We start from the raw sequence: 10,995 nt of genomic DNA on the forward strand, positions 1-10,995 counted from the left end.
TTAATTAAAATATAAGTAAAGCAATAAAAAACTTCTATTGGCTGATTTAAACAAAAATTCACACTTTTACAATCCTAAAGCATCTCAGAGCTAGCTGTGTATAGTTCAGCTGTACAATATACTGCTCAACAATTCGGCCTAAACAAGTTCTTCAACAGGAAAAAAAGAAAACCAAATGGGAAGATGTGGATGTTGATTCCCACCGAATCAGAGAACAGTCCAGGTTCTGGATTTTAAAGGGGACCTATTATGCAAAATTCCCATTTTGCAAGCTTTTACTCTTCCATTTGGATCTCAATTGCTTCCAAAACAGCACAAGTGCTTAAAAAAATCCCAAGCTGGTGTTTTTAGGTGTTTGGAAAATTAACCATTTTGAAACCCTCTAGAATGTGACGTCGCAAACCAAGCTGGGCTCCATGACATTTGGTCAGCTGGTTTTATCACTGTATCAGTAAAATGGCTGCTGAAAAAGACAAAATGCTTAGTTGCTGACTTACCATCCAGAAAACACTTGCTGCATTCTTATTGGTTGTGCAGGAGGCTCCACTTCTGCTTTTCAAATATGTACGGTTGGATAATTGCGCATCTGTTCGCAGTCATTTTCTTGTGCGAGTGTAAATGTTGAGTTGGGGGGGCGTGGCCAGCAGCAGTTTATTTGGATTTAAAGTGACGTGACGCCCTAAAACAGCTCATTATGAAAGGAGCTCAAAATAGACTAAAATCTCATTATCTAAGAATGACTTTGTGCATAAAAAAAATGACAAACATATTTTGTACACAACATAGACCTATCCTAACCTGTTGAAGGAAGCATAATAGGTCACCTTTAAGACACAGCGCTCAAAGCCTCAAAATGGCTAATAAAAACACAGAAAACTGATGAACTTTACAAACCACAGAGCAAACAGGTGTTCCAGTCACTTCGAGTGTAATGGGTGTCTACGTCACTCTAGGAAACACAATCCGCTGTCTAAAAACAAATCCACAGTGACTTTCAGAACGTTCTTGAAGAAAACACAAAGATGTGGCAGTTTATAGAACCAACACAGAGCTGGTGGAAAATATCCATTTTCAGTTTTCATAATTGAAAACAACAAACAATGCTGACAGACAGTTTGTAGATCTCCTTCTCGCCCTCGTTGTTCCCTCATCAGTACTACTCCCCTTTGCTCCGTCGTTGCCTGGTTTTCCTGTGATGTTAAGCTATGTCTCCTCTCCTCAGAAGAGTCTGGGCCACTGAGGAGGGGGCAGAGGTCCGCAGGGGGTCAAATCGATCTCCCTCAGCCGCAGGAGATAACAGTGAAGCGTTTGGAGATGCAGGACATGTTGTGCAGCACGATTCCCAACAGGAACAGCAACACACACGCCACCAAAATAACCGTGCAAACGCCGGACCATGTGGAACCCTTTCCTCCTCCAACTGGGCCGGGAACTCTCCTCTCGCCCTCGCTGCCGTCCAGCCCGACGCCCTCCAGGCCCATCGCCAGGCCCAGAGGCTGCTGTTCGGGCACCGTCACCACCGTCATGCCCTTCTGCTGGCCGCCAGGAAGGAAGCGGCAACCCAGGTCTCCAGGCAGGCCGAGCGCCCGCTCCTTGGTGACCGGCAACGGCAACATGTAGCAACCATTGCTGGGGAGGCGGATGAAGACAGGCGTGTGCTCCGAGGCGTGAGGTATAGCGATGACGGTGATGATGTCTGGGTCGTCTGGCAGCTGGGAGACGGACAGGCCGGGGGGAAGCTTGGTGACGCCGCGGCACCAAGGGCAGCGGATCTCCTTCTGGGTGCTGCGCATCTGGGTCAGGCACACGGAGCAGCAGGTGTGCCTGCAGTCCAGGAGTTTGGGCCGCCGCCGGGGGCTGTAGTAGTTAAAGCAGATCTGGCATTCCAGAATGGAGTCCTGGGAAAGAGTCTCCATGTTGGAAAGCTGCATCCAGCAGCCGGTAGCCTGAGTAGTTTCAATGCAGAGCAGGTTGGGATGTTTTGCAATCGTCCTCAATTTCACTGTCGTCAAAACCCTTCAGTTGGCGAAATGTTCCATCTGCAACAGAAGAAGAAGAAAAACCAATCTTTAGAAACTGCATGTCAAAATAAAAACCTCTTAATCACAAGACAAGGCCTGTTGTAATAAGAAATAAATCAGTTAATCGCATGATGAATTAAAATTAGTTCAATAATTTGCATGATTTATTGTTTTTGCATTTTGAATTTAAGATTTAAAAAAAATCTTTGTCTGTCAATCTGCTCTATTAAAAACTCTTCAAGTTGCAGTTCTACCTTAAAATTATCTTCAAATTATGTAAAAAAAAAAAAAAAAAAAATCCTATTAAGCACTTTCTGCAATTTAATTATACATCAGTTAATCGGTTAATCCAAGACACAAAAACATGGCAGATTTGTATCCGATTAATTGCTAGGATAATTGATTAATCATCAGAACAATTGATAGAATAGCTGTTTTCTAAAATAACTGTTAGTTGCAGCCCTGTAATGACATATGAGAAACAACTGGCAGTCTTGTGAATGACGTCTGCATCATCCAGCAGGCGACTGCAGTGTATTCATGGGATCCTTTATTTGTGTCGACTGTGGCTGTTCCCTTTTTCTCCATCTGGCCACACACTTCAGGAACCCTCCTTCCACATCCGACTCTTCTTGCATAATCACGTCTGCGGCGTTAATTCATGCAGAAGCGGTGATAGTTTGCTTTTACAGATGATTAAGCCCCGTCAAAATACCACTGTGGAAACAATGAATGCCAAACAGGGCCAAGCCGCCTTTACGTTTTGTTTCTTTGCCCAAATTGTCAAGTGTAAAAACTGCTGAGGAGAAAAAAAAGGAAGAAAAATGAGTAGATTTTCCTCTCTCTCTCTTTTTGCTACGCTGCCATCACGACAGAGACGCTGTCCCTTCAGGCGTAAAAAGCGGGAGAGGACGAAGTGAGATGGAGAGAAACGATGATAGAAATAGAAAAAGGTGACCACTGATTGTCCCGCAATACTGAGCGTCGGTGTCCCTTATCAGAAACAAGATCTCAGGTAATTACAGCTCTCATGGCGCCCCGTAGGGACACTGATGCAGCAGGATAAGAAGAGGTTTCACATCAAACATGTTCAGAGCAGATCATTCAGTCCTGCTGGCGAGGTTCATTTAAGTGCAGATCAAACTCGACCTTGGATGGAAAAACATAACAGGACCAGAAAAAACATCAAATATCTACTGAAATCCTCCCTGAATATAAAGAATTTCACTATAGAAAGAAAGTATACCATCTCACATTTCATAATAATTTATTAGACAAACATAAGAGCAAAATGGAAAAGCTGTGCATGGATACAAGAAGAAAACAGAATGAAGTTTAGTCTGCTTTTCTTTCAAACATTGCTACAGATTAGTTAAGTCTCTCTCTCCCTTAAAGGGCGACATTATGTATTCTCCAGACACACAGGGTCATTTTATATCACAATCTAGTAACTATTTCACCTTCAGTCATTATAAAAATAACATAAAAATTAAACATGATTAGTTTTCCTCTCTTTAAGAAGCTCCTACTCTGTGTGAAACTTCTAGGACGTAATCACAACAATGCTCCTCCTTATGCCATTTACAACAGTTTTAGAAGCAAAGAACTGAGAAGTAGTTCACAATGTGTTTAAATTTTGTAAAAATAGTAGCATTTAATGCACTTTTTTGGGTTTTCTGAAAATATGTATTTTAAATATTGCTCCAAAATCGAAAGATAGAGCTGACAAATTAAGAGAGTTTTGACATTATTCTTCCGTTTTAGAGTGTCTTCACACCTAGATTCTGTTCGATTGGTTTGTTACATTTTCGCTGCCGTGGTTTTCTTTCCCACTGCACTCAGTCAAATGAACCAAACCCTTTGAAAAGCTCGTTCCCCTCCTCACCTGTGGGGGCACTGCATTAAGACCCACCAAAAGAAACGACACAAAAACCTCCAAAGTCAACATGAACGCAACTTCACTCTTTAAAAAATTCAAATAGAGCAGTGTCAGATTTTTCTCGTTTGTCTTTTTCTCCAGCTAGCGCTAGACTCTTGTGTTTGTTTTGGTTGTATTTACCCAGAATGCCCTTCGCTGTAGTCCACTTCCTGCTTTTGGAGAGGTATCCAGTCTGCTTGGTGTTCACATATGCATTCAAACCGCACCAGAGTTCACGTTAATCAAACTAAGATGAAGTTCGTAGGCAAAGCAGAGTTCAATCTTTTGGTATGATTGCACATTCACACCCTAACAAACAAACCGGACCTTCTAGAGTCGAATTAAAGTGGACTAAAGACAACTGGTGGGAATGAACCTCAGTGTTAAATAGGAGCCATAACGCCTGCAGCCAGTAAAGACTTTACTTCAGCACCTAGTGTTGAGCGGATCCTCGTTAGCTTGCCAGGTCAATACCTCGTCAGTGGCATCGCCTCCTGTAGCTCAAGCCTCTCCATCCTCTGCCTCCCTGGAGGCAAAACACTCCCTCCTTAACCGAGTCTGGAGGCCAGACCGCTCACTTCTTCCTCCATGGCTGACCTAGTTTCTCCACGCTGGCTCAAAGTAGAGAAAAGGTGCTGAAAGTCCAACCGGTTTCACGGAGCGCTGAGGAAGATGGAACAGACGGAGAGGAAGGCAGAGGATTCCCACTGACAGTCGAGGGTTTTACCAAGTCCTCTCCCCACAGATATGGATTAGCTTTGATCTGACTAAAAAGCTTTGTGGCCCAGTATTCCCAAACACTCTGCTGCTCCGTTTTGACTAAGAATCTTTTCTTCCTCTACACGAAATCTTCACACTTATCATTTTTCAAGTGACTTACTTCCTTTTTCTGCCTCAAGCACACGTCTGCTACACGTTAAAGATAAAACAGAAGCTAAAATACCCAATTTATGAACGCCAATAGGAACAATATGAGGTAAAATGATGTTAAAAATGACCTACTATGCTTCCTTTAACATGTTAGGATAGGTTTATGGTCTATACAAAACATGTTCATCACAAAGTTTTGTACAAAATTATTCTTAGATAATGAGAATTTAGTCTGTTTCTTTCACAATAAGCTTTTAAAGGGCATCTTGTCACTTTAAATCCAAATAAGCCACACCCCCAACTAAACCTTTACACTCACAGGTAAAAATTGCTGAAAACAGATCAAATATAAATAAAAAAAATAAGCAAACGCCATTGATTATTGATCCCAAAGGTAAATTAAGTAGATGATAGCTTAAATAAATGTGCAATTATGCATCCATACATCTTTGAAAAGCATTAGTGGAGTCACCTGCACAACCAACAAGAATGCAGCAAGTGGTTTCTACACTTGTCCTCTCCAGCAGCCATTGTACAGCACATACAGTGGTAAAACCAGCTGACCAAACATGCAGGAGCTCCTTGGGTTGCTAGGTAACGGGCAGAACTCTGCTTAGGTTGCTGGGTAACGACTGTGCCCTTTGAATGTGACTTAACATGCCAAAGGTTTTTAAAACAGCTCATTTTCCAGACATCAAAAAACATGAAGTTATTATTTAAAACGTTTAGGTGTTGTTGCTGAGACCCAAATGGAATAATAAAACATGTAGAATGTGAATTTTCCACAATAGTTCTCCTTTAATATAAAACAAGATGCTCTAAAACCAGAACCTTAAATGGAAAATAGTTCAATTCTACCATTATAAATGGCCGGTTTGGTTAAATTATTGGTTAAATTTACTCATGAACTGAGTTGCTGTAAAAAAAAAAAAAGTCAATATGAGACTACAGCCGGTTGAGCAGCTTCTGTTGGTTTTAGCTGTATTTGGTCATTTTTAGCTGAGAACAACATGTAGCCGTTCAGATAAATGGAGAAAACCTTTTTTCCTCTGAGTTTTTTGGAAACATTTCCGAGGTCGTAAAACAAGAGAGAGGACCAACTCTGTCTGCAGCGTAATGATATGATTTATCGGTTCAACTGAGCAGTAACCAGGGCGAGCTGCTGACCCACTTTCTCCCACACCCACCAACTGTAGACACAAACAGAAATATCCAGAGAAACAAACGTCTGAGGGAAAGTTTTCCAGTTTTTCAGGCAGTTTGTGTGAAAGGTTCTGCTTTGGTAGCTAGAGGACGAAGAGTGACCGAGCAGCAGCCGTGACGCGTCTGATCCACCGGGAAGCGCCGCACACCTGAGGACACGGACAGGAGGTAAAAATAACCGCATCCACATCCAGCTCCACACGGCCGACATAATAAAATGGCTGGAAGCAGCACGAAGCAGATGATTGTTTTCATGCGGGAATCCTCGGGTGGTTTGAACCGGTGAAATGTCAGCGGCGGTGACGCACAGAGCTTCAAACGTGCAACTTCGTTATGGATGATTGTCTTACGACGCCGTATCACGGTAGAAAAAATAAGGAGTAAATTTCTGCCGTAAAACAAAAACAAGGGCCTTTCTGAGTTTGAAAAGCCAAATGATTTTTAGAAAAAAAACACTAATTTTGAAAGTAACGTCAAAAATCTTCTGGAAAATCTCTGAAACTTTTGAGTTTGAAATGTAAAAAAAAAATGGAAATGTTGAGATCTGTGTCTTATGTCAGATCCTGATATCCAAGTTTTTTCTCATCATTTTAGATGGTTTTCTGCTTACACTATGACTATATTCAATAACAGTCTGTAGTGCAACTCATAGAAGGGACGACTGAAATAAAAGCCACTTTTTAAAAAAATACTGCCTGTATTTGTCATTTATTTTATAGAAAAGAAAGTGAGAAAAATCTTATCTGGTATAAAAAAAAGTCAAATTTTTTTAAGCCACATAAGCCAGCATGTGAGATTTTTTTTTCTCACTGCATAAAATTGATTTTTCAAGTTTTTAGAAGATTATTCTTGATTGATTTTGTACTGGGTTGCCAATAAAAAACACATTTTAGGACTGAAATTGAATGTTTTACTCCACCACAACAATCCCCAGAGAGTTTTCCAGTGGTCAATAGCTGAGAGAATAAACTATATTTTCTCTTCTCTCTAAGAAAATAGTAGATCGTCCTTGCCATGACCCTCGTGCCAGAATAAATATTGATAAATTCCACCCTCAATAAGCCGATTTCATCCGTCCAACATTATCTGACCAGCTGATTTATCTGCACTGAGTCCAGATTTGCATTCACAAACAGAAGCGTTCACTTCTCCTTTTCACCTCCATCGTCCTTTATTCTCACCTGATCCGCGGCGGAGGAAACACAATAATATTTCACAAAATGGAATCGTAAACCTCAGCAGCTGAAAGTGATTTACAGCAGCTCACGCACACACGACAGATAAATGGATTCTGACTGCTGTAGGAGTGGCTTTTAGTGAGCGATTCATCTCCGTTTGCTTTTACTTCCTTTATTCTCCCGTCTCCGCCTGACTCTGTTGAGCTGGTGGGATTTTTGCATGAAGATAAATAGGTCAGGAAACCAAAACACGGCTTCCTCCACGGAGGCACAAAGACGACGTGGTGACCCCCTCACCCAAATATCTCCATCTGGACTGGAGATAAAACTCCTTTAAAGTGTCTGACGGCTGAAGCAGCCATGCAAAACCTAAAATAAAACCGGATCAATTAACTCCAACTGGATGGAAAAAGATCAAACTGTCCTTCAGAAATGTTGCATTTCATGGTTTATATCAGTTAATGAGTTAATTTAAAGTTGACCGATCTAGCATTTCATTTATGATTAAAAACTTGTGCTTAACAGAAAATTGTGATTTTCTCACATTATTAGACCCATTTATAAAACACAGCTTCTAGTTTGATGTTTGAAGAGAAAAATACAAGAGGAAAAGAATCAAATATGTAAAAGGCATGAACAGAGGGACATTCATGCAGAAATTGTCTTAAATTAATGCTGCAATTTGGCTCCATTAATTCACAATCACCCTCAATATCATCCTTATTTATTGGCACAATGTTTTACTAGATTAGAATTATGAAAATAATTGTTTGCTGCTGTCATAGTAAATATCAATTTTCATCAATGAAAACGTTTTTACATTACTAACTGGAGTCTGACCAGTTGGAGATGGTTTTCTTTGGAAGTCCAAAACGTTCCTTGTTGCCAAATATTTGGTTTATCAAGTAGGAAGTAAGAAAAGCACGCCAAAGACTCGTTTTCCAGGAGGTGATGTGCTTTCCTGTTGCACCATGGGAGGTGGAAGCCGGAGAGAGGCGCATCGTGTCAGGGCTGACACTCGTTGGCTTGTCAAGATGGAAATTGCCATAATGTGTCCTGCAGTGGTCGGCTGCACAGGCCTCGTTCTGCGACTCCGTCTGCGGTTCTGACACATCAACACAGGATGCGTCGCAAAAACAATGAGCAAAAACGTATCTGTTTATGCATTCAGCCTCATCGCCTTAGAAACACCCTGGACGGCCATGTTGGATTTGATTCAGAACGACAAAACTCAGACAGCCGTGACTTTATGAGAGAAGAAGATGGTGAGATTACACATCAACATGTGAAGATTCTTAATAAAGAGCTGGAGATTTAATGGAGTCCAGATGACTGCAGGGGCGGCAACATCTGAACACATCAGAAACACATTGTGTAAAGTAAATATGATGGTTGATTCAGAGGAAAAAACGTATGCCAAAAAAATTCAATTTTTTTTTTAGAAAAACAAGGAATTTTTTGGAGTTTGAAAAAGTAGAAAATTTGCAGGAAAAAAAGCCAGAAACGTCTGGATTAATCTCATAATTTTCAAGAAAAACAACATTTGTGAGTTCAAAAAGTCAACAGATTACCAGAACCAAAACTTTGAAATCTTGATATTAGAATGTTGAAAAAAAAAAAAAAAGTTTCTGAGTTGAAAAAGTAAAACAAAAAAAAATACTAGAATTAAAAACTCAGATTTTGATATGTTTCAGATGTTCCTGGAAAAACAAGGAAATTTCAACATTTGAGTCAAACATTAAGAAAAAAACTCAGAAAGTTTTAAATTAATATTATAAAAAAAAAATTTTTGAGAAAACTTGGAGATCTGAATTTCAAAAGTTAAAAACTCAGAAATGTACTGGGTAAAAAAACCAAAATGATTTTGAGATTTATCTCAGATATTTTCTAGAAAAAAAACTTACAAAAGTCAAAAATTGCTGGACTTTTCAAACTCAGAAATTTAAGATGTTTGAGTTTTTTGATGGAAATTTACTCCTTTTCTGTTCTGTCTGGAAGGCGAAGGCTGGCACATCGCCGCTGGTTTGTCAAAACTTTGACCCAAAGTGGTTGGAACAAAACCCCGAGGTGATGGCACATTTTAGAGCGTCTTCAAACTGTTTCAGGTACGACAGCGAGTTGGAGATGGAAAGAAAAGAAAAAGAAAACAAAGAGTAAATTCTGCTGAAAAATGTGCAAATTTGAGATTCAAAAGTTGAAAATTTGTTAGAAAACATAAAAAAATTTTTTTTTTGATTTATCTAAATTAAATAAGTTTTTGAGTCCCAAAAGTAAAACAAATTGCAAGAAAAAAGAAATATTTTTTTAAATAAATCTCAGAAATTTCTGACCTTGAAAAGTCGAAAATTTTCTAGAAAAAACAATTAAATATCTGAGCTCTGAAAGTTAAAAACTTTTGACTTGAAACTCATAACATTTCCAAAAGTTGAACATTTTTGACTTTGGAAACTCAGCAATTTAAATTTGTTTCTAGAAATATCTTCAGATTAATTAAAAAAGGGGATTTTTTTCTAGCAAATTGTCAACATCTCAAACTCAGAAATTTACAAGTTTTTTTCTGCAAAATTTCTGAATTTATCTGAAAATTTCAGAGTTTTTTCAACAATATTAAGAAATTATTTAATAAGTTGCTGAAAAGTGTCTTACTGAAAAGTTACTTGTAGAAATCTGTTTGTCGTCCTGCTCTACCAAAAGGTCATATTTGTTCACCCAGGTAATCATAAAGTAGTTCCAAGCATCCAACAGTTCAAGTGAATGAATCTTCATCAGCGCAGACAGAGCATTTGCATGGTGTTGCATGAAATTGAACAGTATTATTGTTTGGTGAATGATCACCTCAATCTGAATCTGACAACATAACATGATTGGATTGAGTTAATTTAATTTGGATCCAGTTGGACTCTGTAAAGTTAAATGCAGATTGGGCCTGTATGTTTTGGAAAATGCCTTAATCGATAACAGTTGTCATGTTATCAACTGGTGATGGGCAAATAAGCAGAACTTGATTGAAATTTTGCCCTTAAAAATAAAAATGAATGTAAAGATGGTTTTCCATCAAGGATGATTTGACAAGAAAACTGTATTTGAGCAGAAAAGCAATTAAATTCAGTCCAAATACTGACTAATGAACCTCATAAATAGCTGAATTAATGGATGCTTCAGCAAGTCACAGCAATAAAATAAGATACAGGCACAAAAAAGATTTTCTGAGAATATGCTTACACTTTACACTCGTCCCTCTGCAAATAAACAACAAAAAGAGAAAGAAAAGGGAAAAAACTGGCAGGAAAACAATCTTTACCTAAGTTCAGGCTACGCATCTTATAATGTAGTCCCAACCTTACACTGCATAGGAAGCCCTTGACAGCTCCTGTATAATTCAACAACCACTTTGACCTTCATGCATTCATTTCTTCTCTGCTGTAAGTTAAATAATGTGAGGTAAGTTTCGCTGCCGTTAGCCGTGATCCTGCTGAAGTCCCACCAAATCTAATGGAGAACAGCTATTTTCTATTAAATTCAACACCTAAAATGACAATTAAGCAGAATTATATTACCCCAAAATGACATGAATGGATTTAAGGAGAGTCAAGAACCACAACAAGGATATGAGCTGTTGCCTGGTGATACTGAGATCAAGGAAGGAACATCTTAGAGATATTTACCAGCAGGAGTGACAGTCGGCATCGCTGCAGGATCATCGATACTGACAAAACATTTCACTTCCTGTTGGCGAAACCAGCAGAGAAAAAACAACCAAAGAAACCAGTAACAACAAAAATCAACCAGAGAAACCAGTAACAGC

General features: G+C 39.2%; 1 protein-coding gene across 3 annotated transcripts in view; it reads right to left on the reverse strand.

The window, feature by feature from the left end:
• Nucleotides 1-991: 991 nt before the first annotated feature.
• rnf152 (ring finger protein 152) overlaps nucleotides 992-10,995 on the reverse strand; it is a 40,616-nt gene continuing 30,612 nt past the window's right edge. For all 3 annotated transcript variants that reach the window (XM_008396413.2, XM_008396415.2, XM_017301740.1), the window contains exon 2: nucleotides 992-2,039. In XM_008396413.2, coding sequence (XP_008394635.1) covers nucleotides 1,281-1,931 — 651 coding nt within the window. In that variant the 5' untranslated portion in view covers nucleotides 1,932-2,039 and the 3' untranslated portion in view covers nucleotides 992-1,280. The remainder of the gene's footprint in view (nucleotides 2,040-10,995) is intronic.

The sequence above is a fragment of the Poecilia reticulata genome, linkage group LG20 (genome assembly GCF_000633615.1).
Source record: "Poecilia reticulata strain Guanapo linkage group LG20, Guppy_female_1.0+MT, whole genome shotgun sequence".
Taxonomy (NCBI): domain Eukaryota; kingdom Metazoa; phylum Chordata; class Actinopteri; order Cyprinodontiformes; family Poeciliidae; genus Poecilia; species Poecilia reticulata.